At 38.1% G+C, this 25,789-nt stretch overlaps 1 protein-coding gene across 9 annotated transcripts in view; it reads right to left on the bottom strand.

Annotated features, from left to right (window-relative positions):
* Window positions 1–25,134, bottom strand: part of cadpsb (Ca2+-dependent activator protein for secretion b) — a 62,646-nt gene extending 37,512 nt beyond the window's left edge. For 2 of the 9 annotated variants that reach the window (XM_067505830.1, XM_067505831.1), the window contains exons 1-3: window positions 24,243–25,134; window positions 11,988–12,101; window positions 9,896–10,228 (exon numbers count right to left, since the gene is read on the bottom strand). In XM_067505830.1, coding sequence (XP_067361931.1) covers window positions 9,896–10,228; window positions 11,988–12,101; window positions 24,243–24,575 — 780 coding nt within the window. In that variant the 5' untranslated portion in view covers window positions 24,576–25,134. The remainder of the gene's footprint in view (window positions 1–9,895; window positions 10,229–11,987; window positions 12,102–24,242) is intronic. The other 7 variants (XM_067505828.1, XM_067505829.1, XM_067505832.1 and 4 more) reach the window with 6 other exon arrangements.
* Between the last annotated feature and the right edge of the window lie 655 nt (window positions 25,135–25,789).

Here is a 25,789-nt window from a genome sequence, read left to right as displayed (position 1 = left end):
CTGCTGTCACCATAGCGACAGTGAAAGGACCACTGTTTGTAGAGCGGTCTTTTTGGAAATGTCACTTGTTTGGATTTTTTCCTTTTGTTGTTGATTCAATCAGAAGAACAAGACTTCACAGTTTCTAAAACAGTAAAGCTGAAAGAGGGGCAGTAAAATTAAAGATTGTTAATTTGGACAATGAATTACATTTAAACCTATAAAGAAAGGCTTTGCCTTAAATGAGCCATTCTAAAACTAAGTTGGGACATTGAGACAAACCCAGTAGCAATGTAATTTTAAAATATATATAAATATCAGCTATGGGCAAAGATGCCTCAAATATGTTAGTCTAGTTTTTGCCCCAGAGTAATGAACAGCAAAGAAATTCATGGCTCACATCAATAATGAATGAGAACTTTATATTAGCTGACACAAAAAATTGAAGAGGGCTGATGTCTCTTTGTTGTTCTTCTGTACGCTTCGCTCCTTCAGTGACTCTGTCAGGCAAAACGGGTGATTCTTGTCAAATTTGATATTGTGACTCACCAGCGAACATAATTCACCCTATAAGGAGGGAAACTCAATTAAGCAGAGTAGCAAAGTGGTCCAGAAAATCGAAAAAGCCAGAAAATTACGAACATAATCAGAACATATCTATACTGTAAAAAATAGGCCTTTGTCCAGCAAAATGAATTTTACTTTTGGTCAATTTTGTTAGTATGAATTTTGTTTAGCCTAATTGTGAGAAAATAGACCGGATTTTATAAACTAACATGTATGTGATGATAACCATAATGACAGTTGCCAGGAAGCTAATGGCATATTTCAGGCTAATAGTTGATTTCGAAATGGCCAACTGTGACTAACACCTGTTAATCACCACATTAACTTGCAATGTTATAAACATAAACACATGAACGTTGACTTTAGCACGTTATTTTCCAATGGAGTGTTGTCAGGGTGATGTTTTTTGTAGGCCAACCTGGATGTAAGCATTCTTTTTGATTCCCTCAACAAAAAGCCAATGAGATTTTTCCAGTGGCATTAGATTATTGCGTAAAATCAGGTCCCTGATAAACAAAAAAACTATCGCTTTATTTTTATTGTAAGATTTGACTTATGTCAAATCTTTTAAAACTATCTTAAAATTATAGCTTAGTTTTGTAAATTTAGTAATTAAATTAAGTAACCCATCAAATGTGTATGGGACACAAACATAACCTGGCATATTGTAGAGGCCGGTCAAACATGTTTGGTAGGTAAAAGATCATGCACTGACAAAAAATCTGCAAAGTAAAAGAAAGAAAATAACGTCTCCACAGCTGAATAATCTGTCCAGCTGAGCCTCTGACTTTATTCATGGTGCTCTAAATACTACTCTGTTGCCTTATAGTATATGACCCACTCCTATTACATTAACACGCCTTGTCTCTCAAGCTTACTATATTGATTCTCTGCCCCTTCCAGCAATCCTTTTTAAAGAGTGAATGAGCTTGAGTCACAGTGCAGCCATTAACAGAAGGGATGGGGGGCATAAGTACGAGGTATTGTACAGCTCACATAGTGAATGACTACCATGGCAGAACTGAAGGGGGAACAAGAAAGACTCATATAGGGTGATCTGTATGAAAACCGCGTCATGCAGGCATCAAGAATCATTAAATGGAGAACAGTTCGTGTGAACTGTCAGGTATAGTGTGCTACCAGTGCTGGCCACTGAGCAGCCACCCGGCTACACAACCCACAGTTCTTGTTTAGTAGAGCACATAATCAGGGTTTGCCACCAGCTGCAGCAGAATGTTTGCTCTTGCAGCACATTAGTACTCAGTACTGTTTTGCCATGCAATGACACTTAAACTGTGGTGAGCATCCTGGCTTAGAATGTTTTTCTTTTTTTCTATTGTCACGTCCAATTGGATAAAACTAGATTCATCCACAACCATAACTGTGACTGATACTGAGTGCCTTAATGCCTGAGCTGTGTTTGAATGGCTCCTTTCCCTCTGCTGCTGGCGATCCTGTGCTGCCTGTCAAAACACCGAGAGCTCTGAGCACATTGGACTGCAGTGCCAGTGACATCCGACTCCTTCAATCCCAAAAGAACTGTCAGTGCCATGCCTGAAAATCCAGCAGCTTGGCCTGCCTATGTCTGACACTGCATTTTTACTGTCTCGTATGTCCACCTCCTCCACAAAAAAGTCCACGCAAATTTGGAAAGTGCAAAATCCTCAGCATTACTGTAGAGCTAGTAAACTGCAGCAGCAGATAATACTGGTCACTGTGACTATATTACATATGCAGAATGTAGCTTAACTCCAAAATGTTCCATACACATGACATACATGAACAGGCAATCTCATATAACACTGGCTAAAAGGTAAGTTTCTCTATTTTACTGAAATTGACAGCAGCATTAGACCTGAATAAAGGTGACATTGCTTCAGTGTTAGCAGAGCTGACAGCAGGTTAAAGGTGACGAAGCAGAAGCAGGTGGGTAGTTAACAGCCCAGCTGATGACAGAGTCCCTGGTGGCTGATGGGACATTAGAAGCAGACAGCACACCCAGATAGGGGCGGATTCTTTTAGAGAACAAAGACTGAGGGAGCAGGGCTAGCTCGGAGCTGCCTGGAACCTGTAAGAGTCTAAACAGTGGGTCTATATTTAGACTTACTGTGTGTGTGACTCTGTCTCTATGTGTATGTGTGTTAAGGAGTGTGTATGGTGCCAGAAAAGCTTCTGTGATGTCAGTTTAGCAACATGCAACGTGTGCTAATTAGGAAAAGCACTCAAGTGTAAAGTGTACGTTGTACAAAACCTTGTACATCTTTTTCAAAGATCAAGAGAAAGTTCTTAAAACTAGAGCAGAGATTTGGCTTTTTTGTCATTTGACCTTGTGACAAGGTGTCGTAATCTGTCATTTTTTTGTTAAACTTGTTTGTGTAATGTGAGAGAGGTCAATTTTAGGGAACGATTAACATCCAGCTCTACAGCTGCCTTCAGCTATTTAAAGTGTCACCTTATTGTTGCAGTTTCACGGAGTTCAACTTAAACTACGGCTGACAGTTAGCAAGTAGCTAGTGACCATAGTCGAAAAAGAATCCAGCTGTTTCCCTCTGGAGTCAGTACAGACCCCCCACCCCGAAAAAAAAAACAACTACAAAAGGTTTTAATATAAGATTTATATTCGTCAGCTCCCCTGAAACACAAATCCTAATAAATATGAATTAACGATTCATTGAGATTATTAATCTGAAGTTCAGGAACGGACCACGCCTCAAATTTTTCCACCATAAATGCCCCTTCCTGTCATTAGCCTGTATCTAGCCTCTTCCCCCACTCTCATTTCTTCACAAAACCACTGAACCCTTTCTCTTTCATTTTCTCTCTTTTAGGGGGTCTGCCATACTCACAGCCAGCAGTGACTTCATTCAAAGTCTTCCAGACACCACTGATACAGCCTCACTGAGCTGTATCCGCCAAGCCTCAACAGACTCCTATTGATGTAATAAATAAATTAAACTTATCTAATTAGTCATTTAACAGCACAGACCTTTGCTAACACATTTGCCACATTACGTTTATCCTGTCCTGTTGTGTTTAAAGAGTGTTGCACTGTCTTTAAGTGGAAAAAGCCTAAATCCGTTACCCTTTTTCACTTATAGTAAACATTGTCCAAATTCCAAACCCCACTTGTGCAGTCAGGCTTCATGTTGTGTTTCAGCACCACTGCTTTTTTCGGCTTAGAGGTGGTTAGGCAGGCATAGCAAATGCTTTCATCCTCTCCAAATCCTATGTGCAGAAAAAGCTCCATTACGCAATTATATCTGCTATAGGTGAAACCACGAAGAGCTCAGGCCTCATTTCCTAACTAACAGTTGCTGTTACAGGGTCTCCTTCAAAGCCTGCAAGAGAGGAAACTGCTTTGACTATGATCCATCAGCCTTGAGCTTCAGGAGGCCACGATTTATGAAAAAGTATTTCTTACATGTACTTGGGCCTTATTTGGATTTCCAGGTTTTGGGTATTTAATCTGCCAATTAAAAATTAGGTAATAGTTTTAGTTAGAGGTGTGATTTAAGAAACCTGTGTTAACATTTATTCTGTCGAGACATTGATTTGTGAATGAACAGAAAAGTATCTGGAATTCATTAAGCAAACATGCCAATCATTTGCTGATTAGTAATTGATTTCTAATTATATTGTAATGGAATCAATATGCTTCGGTCCTGGACTGTTATTAGGAAAAAACTAAGAATTAGAATACCTATGCTCATGACATTATGAAATTTCTCTGCTTTGACATTTTATAGAGAAAATAAATTTTCATCAAATAACATTATCATTCCTAGTTTAGTGTTGTGTTGCTTAACCAATGTGACAGCTAGAATAATTAATAAATGTTTAAATTAGAGAGCAGCAAACACTAACTAACCCTCTTTAGCCTGCATAGAATTGCCAACACTGATCTTAAGGAAAAAAATTACAATTTTAACAGTTATTTACAGAAGCGAGTGGACATGGATGTTATTTTTTTGTGCAGTTATCTTGTGACGCAATGATTGTCTCATTATCTCATGATAACAACGTTGTTTTGTCGTGATAACAAAATCTTTTAGCAAAATCCAAATGACCGTTTCAGATTCCGTTGATCACCTTTAATTTCATTAATTACATTAACCATTTCATTTCTGTAATAAATTGCGATTTTGCTGTGGGTTAACAATGAAGGCTATTTGATGTTCCACATGACTATTAATGTTTTACCTTAGTGGTAAAGCTACAAGATTACTTAGATAAACAACGCTTCCCCCAGCGCCCCACATTACTTTGGTGCTGAAAGAGCAGCAGGTTTCAGGTCCATCTACCCTTGATTAAATCGTGAGCAAATGATACCAGGCTGCTACAAAACAACCACACACCTCGCACACATTACTCAGTTTAATGTTTGTTATTTCAAAGGAACAGATTATTGAGTCTTGTAAATCAAGTGCCTTCAGACGCATATTTCTTTCTTTGCAGATTTTTAGCAATATATGTTTTATTCTGAAAATTAGCAAAAATTAGCAAAACAGCAGTTTTCACAACATGAAGACTCAGCTGGCAAGGCAGGCTACTGCGTGGGGCCCCAGGCCAGTAGGGGGCCCCCGAGGGCAGACAAAAATTGAAGAAAAGGAGAAAATAAATAGGATAGTGGTAAGTGTGCCTATTGAGCTCCAACAGACTCTAGGATCACCACTGCTAATAATTAACAACATCAAATGTTCTTTGTTAATGCAAAGAGTTATTTTCTCATCTCTCCGAGTTGTTGCACCTTTGGGTTATCTGCTGCCTCCAATATGACAATTTAAAAAATTAATTTATGTGTAAAAAAGTGCTGGGGCTGCTGATGAATGAGAGACTGGAATTGAGCTGCATGCAAAACAGTCTCATTTCTTGGTGATAGAAAAGTGGCAGCACACACAGCTATATATCTCTGAACAGGATGATACTGGCGCTGATCACGGGCCTTTTTACAAACTATCAAAAGCTAAATGACCAATAGATGTGATTGAGTGGACATATTCCAGGAGCTCAGAATATGACAGATGAAGATTTTCCTTAAAGTTGGACCTGAAACCTGCTGCTCTACACCATACTGGTGGTGGGTTTGGGGGAGCGATGTTTATTTAAGTAATCCTATAACTTAACCACTAGGGTAGAACACATAGTAACACAATTTAGTACACAAACTTTAAAGGATAACGAGTTAGATATGATCTACGGAAGCCAAGACAGTGATTTGGATTCTGTTAAATTATCCTGTTATCTTAAGAAAAATGAGTTTTGTTATCTCAAGAAAGGAGATAAATTATCTTATTATCACAAGAAAACAAACTTTTTTTTCCCAAGAAATGATCTCATTATCACGAGAAAATTAAGTTATTTTCCTAAGATAACGAAATAATTATGCTGTTATCACAACATAACAGCACAAACAAACATAACAGCATCCATGGTCATTGTTCGCTTCCACAGTCATCCATATCCAGCACAAACATAGTTTTTTCATCTCAAACGTGACTTTGCATTAAGGATCCTAGATCCAAGAGAGCAAAAGATGCCAGGAGTTTTTTGTGGTCACAGTTTAATGCTAAACTATATTTGCATGTTGAAAAAAACTCCAGTGCTTTAATATATTATAACTGCATAGGACTATTTGGTGGTATGGCCTTATGGTTGGCAGTGGATTGAGCTGAACTCTGAACATCAGATGATATTTTTCCCTGCTCTCCTGACATTTCATAAATACATCAATTGAAGAAGAAAAAGGCAAGTGACGCAGTCTGTGTGAAAATGCTGGACTTATTAAACATTTTATATTCGTGGACAAGCTGTAGATGTCTTTGACATCACAAAATTATTTTTTTGTGTTCCCCTAATAAGGTTTTCTACTAGGGCAGACCTGGCCATTGTACAGCCTGGGGAGCAGCTGCCATCTATTGAAACGTCTTGTCTGGTCTGTTAGGTCAAAATTGACTACTTTTCTTTAAGCCACATTTTGTAAACAAGTTGATATTAATTCATTAGCTTTTATTTTGAAGAAGAGATGAACACGTTGCTACACCCCTGACATTTGAGCATGTGCAACAAGGAAATCAACACACAGAAGACACTTTGTGCGTTGCAAATGTTTCATCACTGAAGTAACCAGTGAAGTCTGTTTAATTAGAATGGAAATTACTGGAGCATCAGGCAGTTTGGCCTTCTATCCACCCTCTGGCCCTGGATGAAGTTTGCATGACACTGCTTTGCTTTTTTAAAATTCAACAAGTCAAGGGACAATCTCCCAGATCCACTATACCAAAAAGGCAAATACAGACATATTAGAAATAAAACATTACTGTAGCACAAATGTGAAGTTGACTTTATGCCTGCAGCAAAATGGAAATATTGGAGTTCCTGTTTGAGATTCATTTATCACTCACAGAATAAACACCACCAAAAAATACTGCCCAAATAAACATTACAAATCCTAAAATAAACCTGAGAGAACCCGTTAAATATTATATAGTGTCTGGTGTTTGCTGTTCAGAAAATGCTTGGATTTCAGCAACATGTGTTAATGGTATTTTGAAAAAGGACTCTACACAATGGTTTTTATGTGTCTATGGTTTACCTTTACTCTATATAGGCAGTCTGCAGTCTGCCACAGCTGCTTGTGCTTAAACTAAACATAAAATGTGGGAACCTGTAGCGTTAAACATGTTTATAATCACAAATCATTTTTATTTTAGGAAATGTTACAACAGGTAACATAAAAGTTGATACAAAGGCATATTTATATAGTTAAGCAATAATTAATTTGGTGAGTGACACTAAAGACTTTGTCCTACAGTTGTCTAACCATGCTTGGTGTCACAACAGCTAAATAACTGGACAAACATCCGGGAGTAGGCTCAGACTCTGGTTGGTGGAGCCGCTGGCCGTACCAGACTAATCAGTCTGCAAGTCATTTCCAGGGGCTGCTATTACTTCAGCATGAGACAGAAATAGACAAGTGCTTCCTTTCTGCTATTTGGATGTAATAACAACAACAAAAAAAGTCAACCCCCCGCAATAACATCAAAAAAATTGTGGCTTCTGAATTCCAGCCAGTCCGTGAAAACCTTTCATCAAATCCCAGCAGAATTTAGCCATGCTGACTACTGCAGCTCCTTTTCAGTGAGAATTTTATCATTTAGCAGCAACTAATATACAGGGACTGGTTGCTTACTAAAGAGATGCTCAAAGTCACAAATGATACAGATGTGATATTCATTACAACAGCGGCTGAGGAGAGACCAGCTGGAGAGAAATAGAAACAGAAACTTTAATTCTGTTAATAATGTAATTCGCAGGATTGTGCTTGCTGTTTGAAAGTATGAATTATGATTGTAAAGCCAATCAGTTCCTTTAATGGAACTAGATCCATGCGCTATTTTTGCCTTTGATTTTTCAAAAACCAGTGTCTCACCACAGTATTAGGCTGTACACACAATTCTTTCCAGCATGCTGCATACATCTCCATGATGGGGTGTTGTTAAATGTTCTTCACTTGCTCTGTATTAGTCAGAGTGGGGTCTGTAAAGGGAAATCGTATTATTTTCTGCATGCAGATTTCTGACCTTATACTAAAAGCCCTGCTGCCAGCACATAAAAAAACTAGGTTAAACATCTTCAAAGGAATGAGCGGAATAATGTGCACTGGATATTGGAGGGTATGGCAGCATATTGCACCTCAGTATTAGAAGCATCTAACTAATGAACAGAGCCCATATTGATCTTTGCTGCACTATAACACTTGAACAATACTGAACAGTCACATTTTTTTTACAGCATCTGATGCCATCTGCTAAAATTTATACATTTGATACTGTTAAAAGAACCATGATACTGGGTCCAAAGAAATGCAGCACCTTCAAGAGAGGCTTGCCTTTAATGGTAAATGAAATAAAGGGAATGTTTTTAATGAAATAAATCATTATCAGATGTCGATGTCTCACGTCTCTTCCAAATCCTGCAATGATTAGCCTTTTAATCATGCTGCTGAAGGAAGAATACATTTGTGCTGCTTTCAGGATTCCCACAGAGAGCAGTAAAGCAGTGAAGATAGCAAGGGAAGAAGAGTTATGTCTGACACAAGCACCCCAGCGTACACTATTATCTGCCTGCTACCTCAACATATCTCCCCTTCAATGAAGTATTGCTGACTTGATATCAGGAGATATATCAAGAGCCTATGTTTACTTTTAACACATGTCTAATCAGTGCAATAGATAAGCAAAGGTGGTTAGTAACTAACACATTTACTTAGGTACTATAATTTAGTGCAGTTTTAAGGTATTTTTAGTTTACTGGAGTATTTCTGTTAAATTTGCTTTTGCTCCACTATTATTTAGATATTTCCACACCTGTAGCAATGTATTGTTCTTACAGCTGTATATTATTATTAAAAATATAATCATATATTATTATAATTATAACCACCTGGCTAGACTCGATTTGTACATTCACAAGAGCATCAACAGTGTCCAATTTAATACTGTTAAAAACATAAAATTTTAAATAACATGAGCAAATTCTCTGAAGTAGGATTTTACTTTTATTTAAAGTTTTACTGAGTTTTTGTATTCCTATTCCTAAGTTAGTATTTTTGAGAATTAGATTTTCATGTCATGGATAGTTTTGGCAATCTGGTCATTCAATGTCTAATATTGTGTTTCGGCCACAATATTATAGCGAGAGAGAGAGAGAGAGACAGTTTTTCACAAGAACCTGATACATTTAGTGACTTTTAAATTTAGAAGATTTCAAGTCTGGTTTGACCTTTGCCCTGTGGTCAAGTAGCCAGATGCCAGCTTTGCAGAAATGTCCATCACAATTCTCAGAGGCCCACTCTAGTTGAGTCCAAAACTCAGTGATAGATTTATAGTGACTTAAAGAGAAAAGCAGAAAATCACTTAGGAGCTCAAAACAACAAAAATAATATATATATTTTGCTGAACTACAAAACTTTTTGCAAAATTGTTGCAGCAAAAGTAGCTAACTTTATTAAAAATAAACCTCAAGTGCTAAAAAGAAAAAAGACAATTGTACCAGCTGAATGTGCAATAAGTATTGTATTGATGAAAAAATATTCTTTATTTCACTGATTTTGACATTTCATAATAGGGGGATGCAAACCTTAGCGCCCAACTGTAAGTACTATAAGGCCATTAACATGGTCAGCAATGAACTCTTAAAATTTCTAAAGATTATTACAAATGAAAATTGTTATTTACTGTAATTATTCTACAATTTAAAAAAAAACGTGTTATATTTATGATGATGCCTCTACCCACCCTCTGGAAAAACCTGGGACATCCTGTATTACCTATAGACTTTATTAACTCACTTGACAGGCTTGGTAGAGCAGCTGATGTTCAAACTTTTTGATGCCGAGGATATTCTGGAACATCTCGTAGAGCTGGTCCTTGCTGAGGATCAGCTCAGAAGCCGCGCTGGCAGTCATGCGTTGCTGGGCCTTGCGTGGATCCTCATCACCACGGTAGATAGTGTCAAACTTGGCCATCCAGGAGCTGAGCACCGTCTCCTTGCTCAGACCGTCAATCTCTGGAAGGCTGCGTACACGCTTCTCGATGTGCCTCTTGAACACCTCCCTGAAGTCACCGGCCGAGAAGCCGCCACTCTGGACCATTTTAGCCACACGGTCACTTTTAAGGAACACCTACATTGTGAGAAACGCATACAAAAGCACACTTATTTTAATTGATGACTAATGATCTGGCAGGCTCAGACATGCTGAAAAGCTGTTCTACCACTAGCTGTCTATCTCTATCATCAAAAGGAAACTATTAAATTGTTTTTTTTGCTTGAGTTTGTTTTGAAAGGAACAATCAGACGCGTATATGTAAGGCTGTGACTCAACATGACCAAGGCTGCTTTCTGTTTCCTGCTAATGACAGACTAACAGGGACAGAGGTAGACGAGGCTGTATTGTCACAGCATCGGGTGAAGTAACCATCAGAGCTGACTGCTTTGTCATACTGACAGTCACATTTTGTTCTTAGCATCCATTATGGCTGAAAACCAGCCACTACTGTACTAAAACCCCACAGTGCAATGGAACATTTGCCTTGTCATTCCATGTGTGTTTCAATGGGTAACGAAGATTTGTCGGCTAAAACTAATAAGACATTTAATTAGGGAAGTCATAGGGACATTTAATGATATTTATGTACATGCACTAATGCTAGTAATCTAGTAAATTCTAGTTCTTGTTTACTAGTTCTAGTTAACATATTTACAGTATTAAAAGAGGTGAGCCATATTGATTTTGAGTGTTTCCAATTAAGTTGAATTATGATGCAATCTGCACCCTTTTACAGGAAGTTTGAGTATACTGGCACCATGCGCAACCTCTTAGCTACATAATGACAAAAACAAATATGATAGCAGCAATACATCCAACAGAGAGCAAATCAAAACATGCAATCTCCACAGTCACAGGTCTCGTTAGAAAATGTGTTTACATTTTAAAAAGAGAGGCACTATAATTTAACATCGGATGTAACGAGGGCCTTCTCACCTACAGTATTTGTCAAATTAATGAAAACATTACTTATAGATTATTATATTTCACAAAAGTGCAACATCTAAAGCACTTTAAATGCCCCCAGCTGGATTAGGATGGCGGTCCTAAGTTATCAAACTGCTCCTAATTGTTTTTATAAAAATGTTTTTAGTTAGTTATTTAAAGTCGCTTTTTTATTGAGCTTTTTCTGCAAAAATGTGCATGAGTGTTGTACAAAACTTGATATTTTAAAGTTTTAAACTGTTAATTTTGAAACATAAAAGGGCTCTGGGGCACAGTCCTAATAATCACTTTTTATCACCCTCCTATTATTAAACTTATATTTTATAACATTAAATATGATAAAGTAAATTCAGTGTTAGCTGGCACATTAAGGTCATTCTGTAATTAACTTCCATAGCAGCCTCTATATGTATTGCTTAATGGTTTCAATCTCACACTTTGCACTGCAGGCATGGTAATAATGACTTTCTCATCTACAGATTGAATAGTGAGGTTGGGTAAGATGGCTGTGTCAGGCTCCCGCTCTGACTCATAATCTGTTCAGTTGAAAGCTTCAGCCACCATTTTACCACTCAGCTATCTGGATACAAGTATTCTGACATAGCAAGAGGTCCGGGAAGAGGTTTTTGATATTTTAGAGGGAAAACAGGTTTCATATTTCCTGCAAACGTGATTCAGAGCATACTGTGCTAAATTTAATAAATGCTATATATCATGTCACAGAACTGTAACATATATCATCGGCTGCATATTTATAGAAAACAGATAGAAATGCATACACATGAAATATGCAAAAAAACATTCAGTAGTACTGTAACTTGAAAAATTCTACAGATAACAAACTGATTGTGACTGTTATTGTGCTGCTATGGTTATGGTGCCTATTTACCTCATAGTAGCTCTGCACAGCATTGATGAATGCCTCATCAGCCACAATTTGTGTGTCTCCATTAAGGAAGGCCTGAAAACGATCCTTGGTCTGCTGAAGCTGCTGCTTGGTTATCTGTGGACACAAGGACAAAAAGAGTATACCTCATCACTAAATCCAGATTAGAAAGACGTGTCAAAACAAGCACAGGTTACATTTTGAATAGCTTATTCACAGATGGAGTAGAGAGGTCCCTACATCCTTTTCCCCAGAAACTTTCTTCACTCCTCCTGGGGAAATATTACGTACTCCCTGGCCAGTCGGGAGATGTAATCCGTTGAGTGTTTCCGAGATCTACATTTGTATCTACTTTTAGAGCTCTGTGCAACTTTAAAGATAAGCAGCCAGGAGAGATTCTTACTAAGTGCCCACATCACATCACCTTGCTAGAAAGTAGCTGCATCTCAACAACAAGGTCAGAAATTACAATTTCCTATTTTAGTCACTGTGACTGCAGGTGAGAGCGGGCACAAAAATTAATATCAAGTTGAGAATTTTTCTATATAGCTCAGTTCCAATATGAGACATGCATTACTGCATCCAGTGTCCCTAAACAGCAGTTAGTACAGTCCTTAACATTACTCATGAATAAAACTCTAAGGTAGCTGAATTTTTCCACATGGATACTCTTATTAAATTTCATGATGTCCTCAGGATAAATTGTAATCACTTTGATGATCCTATAACCTTCCATCTAGTGTCACCGTTTGGTGTCTTTTGTACTAAATAGCAAATGCATGCTGAATTAAAATGCTTGACATTGGCATGTTAGCACTTTGAGTACTGTAGCAAGCCCTTTATCTCAATTTTGAGCATCACCTAGGTCCAAATGTCTGTGGATTCATTTGACACATTGTTATGGACTAGTTGACCTAACAGTCAATAACCTGACAATCACCCTTGACAACTGCCTTAAAATTTTGCAGTTCAAGCTGTATATCAAACAAGCACAAGGACCGGCTGTTAATGTGTGTGTCTGTGTGCATTCAGCCGTACATTTCAAGTCACAGACTTTGGTGTAGGAGTGAGATGGAAAAGTACCACATATCATGTGCCTGTGAGGCAATCTCAACACCATCTGCGTGCCCATCACTCTCCCCCTACCCCTCTTCAGTAACATTCAAAAAATGAGGATCATGTAACATTACATTTTGATATTGGAGCCAAACTAAAAGTGCCCAAGTTGACAAAATACTTTGGTGCATATGAATCCAAACAAATGAAGTACAACCACATACCACAGGCTGACAATTAGATGGCCTCCCCATTGCCGCCAAAAATATTAGAGTATATAAATTCAAAGTGTCATATTTTATAAAGACATTGCTCCTATTTTAGCCAATTTACAATTCTTGTTCAAGAGTGGCGCTCAGGGTCATATACTCTTACTTATACCTCATGTCTAAACATAAAAGAGCCACTTACAACAAATAACAGCACATCAACAGCATTGAGGATCAATACTTGTGCCTCAGCAAAAAAACTTCAGGTTTTTTCATCTTTGCAACAGCTAGATGTGTGATTAAAGAAAAACTGTGGATCATCCCTGCTATGTTTTAATCGACTGTGTTGTTCGAGGAACATCCTGAGGCAGGGAATGTTCATATTAACAACAATATGCAAATCCATTCTGTCTGTGGGGACAATCGGAAGAGTCAACATACACTTAGTTACATGTCCACTTCTGACGAACAGGAGAGTCATTACATATTGTTTGAATTCTTAAATCATAATTTGCATAAGGCATAAGTGCATAAATTCTGAAATTGCAATTTTTCTAAGTAGAGCAAACATTTCAATTAAAATTAATAAATTCAAATCAAGGGAGAGAAAAGCCACAACACTGGAAAACAGCACGAATAATGTGTAATAAATAAAGGTATAGATATGAACTAAGATGGTTTCTGTTGGAGGGCTAATGGGCTTTTGAAAAGTGGAACAAAAATAGAGTTGAACCAAGCTGAGTGAAAGGATTTGGGGCAAATCTAGGACTGGCTTCTAGACCTCAGGTACCACATAGCTTTGTAGCTTTCTGGATTATAAAAAGGGAATAGTGTGTAGCAAAAGCTTTACAGGATGCACTGTATTTTTGTGAAGAGATGTAATTAGAGCTAAAACAATTAGTCATTCCGTGCGTTGACATGCACTTAACTAACCAGGTTACATTCAGCTTTCTTAGGAAAGCTGATTTCTGAAATTAGGTTAGGGCATCAGGGAAACCTGATTTCCCTGGCAAATTTTTCACAGAGAACACCAAATTCTCTGCCATGTATACACGTAACCACGTTTCTACTCAGCCTTCTCCAACAGTGTATGTGTGTAACAAAAGGCTGCAAACAGGAACTAGTGGTTGAATGAATGAGGGAGAGATCGATCCAATGCCTCCTGATTTTTTTAAACAAACTCTACCCAAAGTAAGACAATGAAAATAAAACACAAAGAACAAAAGAAAGAGAGTGTGTTCTGTCACTACACAGTATACAGTCCACATTCCAATCTACCATGGAATGTGGAAAAATTACTAGGGATGTCTCAATACCAATTTTTCACAGCCTGAGTACAAGTAATTAGATTTTAATACTCACCAATAACAAGTACTTTTACAAGAACTTAATTGTTTTGCTATTAGAATGAGTTGCTGGAAACTGAAATCCTCATCAATCCATGACAAAGGCAAAGCCTGCAAGAATGGAGGTTCTCTTCACGTGCTGCCAAAAATAATTTTTATTTAACAGAGCAACTTTTAGGGAAAAGAACAATAAGAAATAGAAAGACTAACAAAGCACAGATTTAACGTGAGGTTCTGGATGGAGAAGCGCAGACACCATGGACTATAGAGTCTACACAGGAATATGAAGTTAAAATAACTTTGTAAAAAAAAGCAAACTTCAGGTAACGTGTTACTATATATAACTGTCATTGTTGCTGATGTCAATTACATATTGATATGCAATATTAACATTTGTTTTAATATTTTTGAGAAATAGGAGTATGACTGTTAGTGACTAGATCTTAAGACATTACTTTACTTTTGATTTCATCAATTTTCTTTAAACAGCTTTAAACGACATTTTTCCACCTCCAGCTCAGTATTGGATAAGTTTTACAAGTACAAGTAAAACTACACAAAGTCAGGACTAGTAGTGGTCTCTTTTCACATCTAGCTGTTAAAGAGTTACAGAGATAATAAAATAAAATTTGCAAGATGAAGTACTGGCAGTGACTCAAGTCCGAGCTGCACACATCTGTGTTTTACCAGAGGACTTTAACATAAACTTAAATAATAATTTTGCTTCTGCTGTCAGCTTGTCTCCAGTAGTCAGATTTTATGCGACAACGCAGCTATTTGTGTGTCTGTATATGGCTTTCTGTGGTGTTTCAAACAGTTCCGCTTTAATACCAATGATGTAAGGACATTGTATGTGTGTGTGTGTGTGTGTGTGTGTGTGTGTGTGTGTGTGTGTGTGTGTGTTTGTGTGTGTGTGTGTGAGTGTGTGTGTGTGACAGCTGACACTGATGCACAAAGCAGCAAACTAGGCAGCATAAAGTATTTATGGCCCCCAGTTCTGCATAGTCCTTATTTCATTGCTGATTGGAGAACTGTGCTGATTAGTAACCAAGTTGATGGATGAGGGAAAATGTTTTCATCAGTGTTGCCAGAAGTCCCAGGACATACTTTCCTGCTTTGCTGGTATTGATTCGCTCTCTGTAGCTCTTATCAAGATTGCAGTGTTACATGGTGATTCATTGGTTTGCAATGAAGTAGGCAGTGACATTAATCACCCTTCACATATCAGTAGAGGAGATATGCACGCTGCCTCGGGTTGATGTACAGTAACTTCATTACAATTCAAAATGAATATGGATTAGAGTTTATATTTAGTTTGAGGCTGGTACAATCTTTGAGCTTTTGTGAAACATTTAACAACATAAGAATCTAATTAAAAACGAGCTGTCTAATTTATTATATAATTTTTGTAGTTTGCATCCCACAAATCAAACTTCATATTATTCGTTACAATTGTGTATTGGCCATGTTATATTTATATCTGATTTATATCGCCATATGTATACAGAGGAATACAGACTAAGCCAGGGCAACAACAGGTTACATAACACTTGAAATAATTACATATGTGATTATGTTTCTGCTAATTTTTGGCATATATCTCTCAAATTTTTAGTCCACATGGCTTTTGAGGTATCCAACATTTCAGCTGTCCTTGCACTGCTGTGATGAGTGGTGTAATTAGCTAATTGAATGCAGCATATACTGAGGCTACTGTACTGTGCAATAAAATCTGTAAAGTGCTGACTCACACTTGAGCTTCATCTAGAGGTTATATAACACTGAAAAGGGAAGTTAAATTAAGATGTTTTCCAAATTAAATGGCTGCAAAATAGATGTGCAGGTTTTATTGGTGGGCAGTGGAAATTGCATTAGTACTTCATTCATAAAAAAGAACTGATGCAACAGCATAACATATACATTTTGGGAATGCTGCTAAACTATCCAATCGTATGTAAAATGGGAAGGCTAAATATCAGTGTGTTAAGTGTTATACAGCTACTGTAGTCATGAAATCAAATGTACAAAGTGATAAAAGCATATCATGTAAACTATATGTTTTTATTGCATTTAAATATGTTTGCTCAGGAAAGAGCTGTCATCCTATGCTGCTTTTGGCTTTCACCAAACATGATGTTGAATCTGCTTGCCAGACAAAGCACACTTTATTCATGTTGCAGATGACACCACAGGCCCACATCTGAGTAAACAGCAAACACGAATACAGGAGCAAGGGCGGCGTGACAGCTGCACAAAATCTACAAGCAACAGGCCTCATCAAACACAAAACACCAGTACCATGTAGTGACTGCGATCACAAAACTACAATTAAACAAAACCAGATGCAAAAGCTATTATCTGCAACCAGACATGCCCCCATACGCTTGTCCTGAAGACACACACATATATAGCACTGTGCGAGTGAATAGCACTCTGCTGGGTGAGTAAACAGTCAGGTGTATACTCTGCAGACAGAGCCTGACAAACAGCAAACAGGATAAAACATGGAGCTCTGACTCCGTATAACCAGTCTCGGCACTGTTGTCATATTCAGGAGCTGTGCCACTGCTGATATATGGAGAACACTGTTCACAACCAGCTTAGCCCCAGTCATCCATTATCACCACCAACTCACTGGCAGCAGACACACAGTTCAGCTAGTTCCTCATTATGCTCATTCAGTTACTGAGCAGAAAATAAGCTCTTAACCTAATATATCATGCACTGCAAGGCCATGTGAATCTCAGTGGTCAGTGGAGACATTTGCATAAATACTGTCAAAAACAAGAAAACAACCTGTCCATTTATTAAGTTGCACACTTAATATTAACTAATTAGGAAACTTTAAGTGGTCTTTTATGTGGCCTGATTTTGATCAAACTTAACTGAATTAATCTTATAATTAAACGCAACATTTTTCTATAACAACTGGCAAAGTTGAATTTAATAGTGTAACAAGGAATTTTCCTTCCTTGTGAAAATGAATGCGATGCCAGATGAAAGATTTGCAGCTTTCGATATGTGTATTTTGGTGTAGCATTCAGGGCTTAAAACAAAGTGCTTAAAACACCACTTGTCTAAAAATAATCATTAAATACTGGAAATGATAAAATAAATATTCATAAAACTATTCCAGTCATTTTATCAAGCAAATATGACAAAATTAGCTTGTTTCAGCTTGACACCTCAAGATATCCCTTTGAGCTTGTAGAACCTGTGACACCTTGGTTTTTTTTTCAACCATTTCTTAAAGGATTAACCAATTAATCATATTTCTGTCAAATTCAAAAGAAAACATTTTTATGTCTTGCTCCTTAGAGCTAGGTGCAGCAAAAATATCAAACACAGTTTTTGATATGTAAGTCAATCAGTCGGTGATTATATAAAGGTTAAAGCTCCAACATGTAGAAACAGAAGGCCAAGTCTGAAAATTGCTCCATTATAAGCTGGTGTTATTAAGTGAACCGTAAAATATGTTTATCTTACAAGAGAAGGTGGTCTTAGAATAAAAAACAGTAATTCTGTGTGTCACCATGACGCACAGCCTCATGGTTGCTCTAGGCTGCTGTTTGTGTTCTTTATGTCTCAATGAGAGTCATGAGAGAAAGAGCAAAAGAAGTTCAACAGGACTGCAGTAATGAACCTGCTCTAACCTCTGTATGTGGAAAAACACCAAGACTAATCTGTCTCTTTGTCTATCGCCTCTTTGTCTTTTTCCAGTCATACCTGAGTAATGTTCCCTATGAAGCAGTATTTAATATGGCTTCGACATAACAGTACAAACACATTCTTCTGTCCTTAGCGGCCACCCACAGCTGCATTTTACTTTCAGAACTCAAAAAATATTTGTAATGCTATGTGTGATGGTGTACAAATACAAATTGTATTCATCAAAGACAATTGCCAGGAGTCTTTTTCAGGGATTATAACTTTCATACCTCATAATTATGACTCAGGATGTCATAATTATGTGATTCTATCTTGTATTTATGCCACAATTACAGTGCAAGAAAAGAGTTATTATAACATAAGAGAAGAACATGATGACAATAACTGATTTAGTTTTGGTTTGCTTTGATTTAGCTCCATGATTTAGCTCAGGCAGAGTTGTTGATTTAAATTAAGAAAGTAAATTTCATTATTTATAACATGCAAACAGTAAACGGGTATGTGTAGTGAAATGTTTAAGATAAACTATTCCTATATAAGGTCAACATCTGGGAGAGAGTAAATTCCCCAGCTGTGTCCTTCCCATATATTTCCGATGGAATGGTTTTGTAGTTGCAGCAGTATTTTGAGTGTAGTGGAATTATCAGTTATTTGAATGACTGACAATTAACTAGTAGCTGTTTTGACATAACATAACGTAACACTAAACCAAATACCATACTCAAGTTTAATCACTTGAGACTATTTCTTATTCTTAATTTGACGAGAAATTTGAACAGAGAAAATCAATGGCATTTGTTCTATAATGTATCCCATTGTATTGCCATCCAGGGCTGTTAATGTCTAATACCCTGCCAGATTAAAACAAAACAGCTTTGATTTTTCCCTTTTTTCCTGAGCTTGACTAATGTGACACTGTTGAAACCAGGAATTATACCATATACAGCAAAGACAAAAATAAATAAATAAATATAATCAAAAAAGAATGACAGAAGCCCTAAATATTAATCTGTCTCAATCCGTGCATGTACATGAGGTCACATTAGCTGTCCTCAAACTGACAGTTCTGCATCATTCGTACGAGCCACTTCCTTTAGAAACATAATTACTGTAGATGGTTCACATTTGTCTTCCCAAAGAAAAATGCCGCTTTGGACAACAGACCAGATTGCGTAGGCTCTATGAGGACACGTACTTTCTGGTGTTATAAAAAAGCAAATCATTTATTCCACAGAAAGCAATTGGTGGAGAGCAACATCTGTGTGTAACATGTTGCATTCAAGTCAGATGAGAGATACAGCTTTGTCTTTTCTGGGGAATTATCCTTTACCCGGTGCTTCTTTCAAGCTTTAAATTCTGTAGATTCATTTACAGAAACTCTGTGATGTAACATTAACTTTTCTCTAGATTTTTTTGTGAATACATAATAATGTATTATCACACTAATGTATTATTTAAATAGGAAAATATGAGTTAATTTGATTGCTGCTTTCAAAGTAATAAACCCTTTGGGAAACAATACTGTTAGTGTTCTTATAAATAAGATCTTAGTTTTCCTCTTGGTTATATGCAGAGAGGAAGGGGATGTTGAATTTGTTGAGCTGTGATATGTTACGCGTGGCTGCACAGACCGTGAGTGCGAGAGTATTTCACCTGCTGCTTTTAAGCTGTCACTCGTTTTGAATCCACATTCATATCCATACTACTGATGAACCCCTTCAATCCTCGATACAAGTGTTGCTAAAACATGCCCTTTAATGGGAGAGACTAACAATGTTCGCCACCAGCTTTCGAATGCTGACTGACACGTTTTATTGTTAAGTCAAAGCTTAACTTAGACACTGACTGCAAAGCTGTATTTTCAAAGGATGTCTTTTTTCAGACTGAATACCATTTAGAGATCTTACATAATAATACAAATAAGCTCTCCTTTTACTGCTACACTCTCTTGTCCACATGAAATATGTGTGTTTTGTGAACACGAGAAGCCTGGCAGTTAAACCTCAGTTATTTCTATTAACATGCTCATCAATCACATTGCCTCATGCCTCATCCTCACATCACTGTATTATCTACCCTTTACCATTAACTCATATATATAACTGTTATGTGATACATTCTTACATATTATATGATCAATGTATATTCATCTATCAATGAAATGTGTTGACAGTCATCAGCTGAGATATAATAGTCGTGTCTGTATGACTGTGTCATCTAAAATCCTGCCCATCTCGCCTAAAGAAATTTAAGGATTTTCTTTTCCTGGCGTCTAAATTGAAGCACTATAAGCCTTCCCAATCCAATGATTACTTCGCATTTACATTTTCATTTATTTTGTACCTCCATGATGTTTTAACATCTTTTCTCTTTTACCAATTTAAATTACTAATTAGAAAAGTTCCAAACACAATAAACCTTCATGTGGGGCAATAATCTTTGCATTAATTACTGGACTTTTATGGGTTAAGACAGAAGAACATGAAATAAAATGTAAGCTCTAAGTTCTTTGCCAGGATCAGCACAAAACACCTAAGAGGCTAACTTCACTGATTTGCATTTTGCTCTCCCTCACTTACATCACAAAACCTGCTGCACAATTCGCTGCTCCTCTTTCTCAGAGTATCAAGAGCACACTGTCTAGTATTAAAATGCTGAGCCAAGAGGCACTCTATTAAGGAAAGCTGCTGGCAGATGAGTTTATTGGGTCAGATTATGTTCAGGGCATCAAAGTTTGTAATTGAAAAAGAAATTCTCGAACTGAGAAATAATTCTGCTCCGAAATATACATACATAGGCTTTGATTCATCAGATTTCAGTTATAGCAGTTTCATTGCAAATGTTTAATTCTATTCGGCTGCACGTGGAGCTTCCAATTATGATTCAAAAACCAATAATAACTAAGAATAGCAGAGCTTTTCTGTGTGCATTCCAGGAGTGTTGATCACTAAGGGTCTACAATATTAGTTAATTAGTTAACAACATTACTAACATGCACTTACTCATGACACAGGTCAAGCTGTTATATTGTCGTAGCATGTTTGGCATAGTTTAGTGTGGTACCTGATAACATTTGCTTACTAGCAGCGATCAGTTGAAGCTGATGGGAGTGTTGTCAGCTTAGTAGGTCATAAACCACAATGTGTTTGTGTGTATTGTTTGAACACATTCAAGTGCTAAAACATTTCAGTTCAAATCCCAAAAATAAACACATTGTGGAATTATCACCTATCTGAAAATTTAAACTAAAAACTAATACCTTTTTAAAAAGTATAATTTGTAAAAGTAGACTTTCTGGCAGAGCAGCCAAATCAGATTGCAATAGCTGGTATAGGCCTACACTATCTATTGTTGTGGCTGATCGGTGTAAATGTTTGGACAAAATCTCAAATGCAAATTCATCAAATGCTTTTTGATTTCACACTTAACCAGCAAACGCTGAGCCGCTGAAAAGCCAGCACTGCCATCTTTAGAAAAAGTTGGCTTCCATCATGCTTTTATCTTGTGAATTACCTTTATGTTTAATTCCTTTATGGAATTTCATTGTAATTAAATGAAGCAAGACTTTGCCCTACAGAATAATATTTGATGACTATGCAATTCCCTCACAGCATCTGTATCTGTTAAAAACCTTGATGAGTCACTTCAACATATTCTCAATTCTCAATTTGTCTCATATACAAACATTTACCCAAAAGGCATGTGAACCGCCGTAGCCTTTATACTACATACTTGTAAAGACATCTCTCAGACTGAATGAAATATTCCTTCAAGCTTAAGAAGGAAGCAACTACCTACTGTCATATTGTGCTGCCCTTTCACAAGGTTAAAGCAATACATTTCAAGAAGCAGGTGTGGAGCTTACATACTCTGCAGCCTGGTCTGTTTCTCTGTGATAGCCAATCACTGCTGTTTGTGTGCCAGAGCTTCTAATAGCGGATTATCATGGAGCTGCTCCACATGTTTCGCTGAGGCCTTTAAGTCTTTTCATTACAGAAATTGCTTCATCATATTTCTGTGGCTAATCTGTAATAGCCAAAATTGTAAAATGCTAAATATTAGATTGTGTAGCCAATGCTGTGAGGAATATCCCTAAAAAATAATTATTGTTTGGGGACATTTGCGGAGCCCGTATTCAAGAAAAGTTCATGGATGAGAGGAATCTAATGATACGCTATTAGGTCCATGTAGAATATTCTTTCCTGAATACAGTGTATTGTGTGATAAACGATGTCTTCATTAATCCAAAGGACAGGAATACAATTAAAAGAGAGTGTAATGATGAGTATTGTACCATGCCACATTTAAGCAATCTGTTTTGTTAATTGTTTTGCTTCAGTTAGTTAACATTATAACCAATGAAAATGTGGGAAAAAAAGATTTAATTTACACAGGGAATAATAAATCCAAAAGGTGTTCATTTAAGGCAAAGAATGAAATTTTAGAACAAATCAAAATTGAGAGGCAGACTGTAGGCAGACAGAGATGCTTTGATTTCCTGGTCTGAGTGCAAGCATTGGATTATTGTGCTGATATTCACTCTCTGAGAGCAGAGAAATGTATCTGCCTGCACCACCAGATGTCAAAGTGTATTACTAATCATGCATTAGACTATTAGTAACCTACTCTGAATGGAACTACAAACAAACAAATACTTGGAACACTGTGCTTTTTGCCTCCCACATGCACATCTCCATGAGTCAGCAGAATATTCAGACCATATGGCTGAAAACTGTGTCCAGAGGAAGAGGAGTAGTCTGCAGGTTAAACAAAAAAAAAAAAAAAAAAAAAAAAAAACAAGTCACAAGAGCAGTTCCTGTAGTATGCTTTACAGCGTTTGCTCACTTGAGTGATGCATGATCAGAGTACTTAGAGTAACTAAGCTGAATGGGTGTTCTGCAGGTCTACAGACCACACTCGATGCAACTTCTGTTTTGTGAGAAGAGCTGATACTGATACACTGATACTACAATCTCACTGAGCCATGTGATGAACAGTGCTTTCACATAATAATGGTAGCCCCACAACAAACATGCATCATTGCATAATTGATTTAATTTATAAATGACAGCCAACCACAAGGGCAGCCTCAGAGCAAAAACACTGTGGTCTATTTCTGTTGTGACAGCTAAAGGCACAAACCAAGGACAGTAAACTGAGGCTATAGTACAGCAGGTCTTATGCATGGTGACTTTGACAGTAAGGACATCATGACCCAAAACTGAAACCAGGATGTGGGCCTTTTACTAACTTATATAAGTATCACACACTGAACTCATATAGAAAATAGTATTAAATTAATTTTATGGGTATATAATTTAGAAATTTAAGTAATTTACTGTAACCCTTTCAGAAGAGCCAGGCTCATCTACTGATGGGAGAGGCTAATAAGCAACCCTCATCAAGAGGAATGTGCCTAAAAGTCACCTTGGGAGGCCAAATTGAAGGGATAAACGATGGCGCAAGGGCTGGTATTGGGTATCCGCTAGGAAAGCAGGGCATATAGTCTCACACACAGCCGCATTAAGGAAAGCAGGACATCAGTGAGATGTTGGCCAACAAGGACAATGACATCGTCCCGTTATAAGTCGCCACCCACCATCTTCCGAACGCCCTTTTCGTTAATGGGATTGCTGGGCTGTGGGATTGATCTCACTTCACTTGTGTGTGGAGGACCATGGAATGCACTCGGTCCGCAGCTCTGCAGTGCCATGTGCAATTTCCACTATCCGAGGTTTGAAGCCCCTTCGTGCCCTCGCCTTCATGCGCCGAGGATTTTAACAGTTTTCACCAAAAAATACATAAAATAAACAATAGAGTGGTTTCACTGGGACTGTGCAGAATCCACGCGCTATCGGACAGGCCTAGTGTCCAACACCTCTATGTGCTCTCGCTTATGTAGGTCATCAATGACAACATCTGCGATATGAAAGGCAACGTACCGTCAGCATGTGGTTATTAACCAATGATGCCCTTACCTTCTGCTGTCGCCGGGCCATGTCTGTGGGCTGTTTTGCATTGAATGGGTAAGCGACGCATCGCATCACAAAAACATACAACTGCAGCTTCTTCTTTCGTTCTTCTTCCTCCCTCTGCAGCTTCTCCAGATCCTCTTTCTCCTCGCTGGCGGCTGACGGGCTCGGGCTGGTCGGACGCGCACTGTTGCGGCTAGTGCTGGGCGCTAGACCACCCGAGCTCTCGCTGGTCCTGGTCGGAGAGATGCGGGATCCGGCCTGGGGGGCCCTCACCTCTTTGCTTTCCTCCTCCACTATCCCATCAGATTCCTCCTCGCTGGACGACGGATCTAACATCTTGCTTTAAAGGTGATGCGTCCTTAGAGAGAACCTAACCTACCAAGCGATGGTTTTTGGTGTCCCTGCGATGACGGTGGCGCCGCTGACTTATCCGTGCCTGGATATAATGTAAAATGTGCCCGAAGTGTAGAACAGGCAGCAGTACGAGTGGTGTGGATGAGGTTTGGTCTGTTTCACACTGTGCATTCTCCGCCTGCGCCGAGCTCTCGTCGATGCTTACGTATTTTCTGGGTTTCTTCGGCCAGTCAGTGCTGCGGATGATAGAGGGGGAGGCGGGAGGGAAGCGGAGGGGAGGGGCAGTGTAGTGTACAGATGAGGGGAAGGAGAGCATGGATTTTTTTGTTTGTCAGTGAGCGCGGGCGATGGCCTCTCCCTGCCTAACAGACGGGGACTCAGGCACGGGGAGCTGGCCGTGGTCCTGAACACAAGAAGGGGCAGAGAGCGAAGGATGCGCGGCTCGACCTTCACTGTAGCTCCTGATGACGTTCTGCAGTTTTACCCCTAAGATGGCTGCCACGGGATTTCTTCTATACTGTCACTGAAATGGGGAACATTATTCGTTTTATGGGCTGTGCCCGCGATGCTGAGTAGTAGGTGTAACATTTTCAGAATGCCCCCCCCCCCACCCCACCTCTATACCTCGCGCTGGGGAAGGGTGGGGTTGCCATCAGCGCTCATCTACTCGCCGTGGGCGAGAAATTGATTGTTGCAGCATGTGCTGGTATTTTAATATTTAGTTGTTTTTTTGTTTGTTTGTTTTTTTGTGATGATCAGGCTGCAGCCAGACACATTTTCATCTACTAAATATATAATTTAAGCTGAATAGAAATTGGTTGAATGTGTGGTCAGCTAAAAAAGAGTTTCTGCCCAAAACCAACAAACATAGTTGATATTTAATATGTTCAGCATTTTAAAACAATTCCTGTGGCTTGCGCAGCTGACTTACTGAAATAGGCCATGGTGCGATAATCTTTAATGAATGACTGTGTCCTGTGATTTTCCATCTACGGTATAATAAAGTGCTCAAATGATCGTTCCGATTCTTCCAGTGAAGCTTAAAAAATAACTCTCTGAAAAAAAAAAACTGTTCTGCAAGTGCACACACAGAGTTGGCTCTGGTCAGTATTAAATCGCCATAGATGCTTTCCAACATTAACACAAACAATATAAAAAGTCACCACCTCAATTTAACTAATCAAATAGAGCCTCTC

Source organism: Channa argus, chromosome 5 (genome assembly GCF_033026475.1).
Source record: "Channa argus isolate prfri chromosome 5, Channa argus male v1.0, whole genome shotgun sequence".
In the NCBI taxonomy this organism is placed as follows: Eukaryota; Metazoa; Chordata; class Actinopteri; order Anabantiformes; family Channidae; genus Channa; species Channa argus.
Note: the sequence above shows the minus strand (reverse complement) of the source record. Positions and strands in the feature narration are given on the sequence as shown.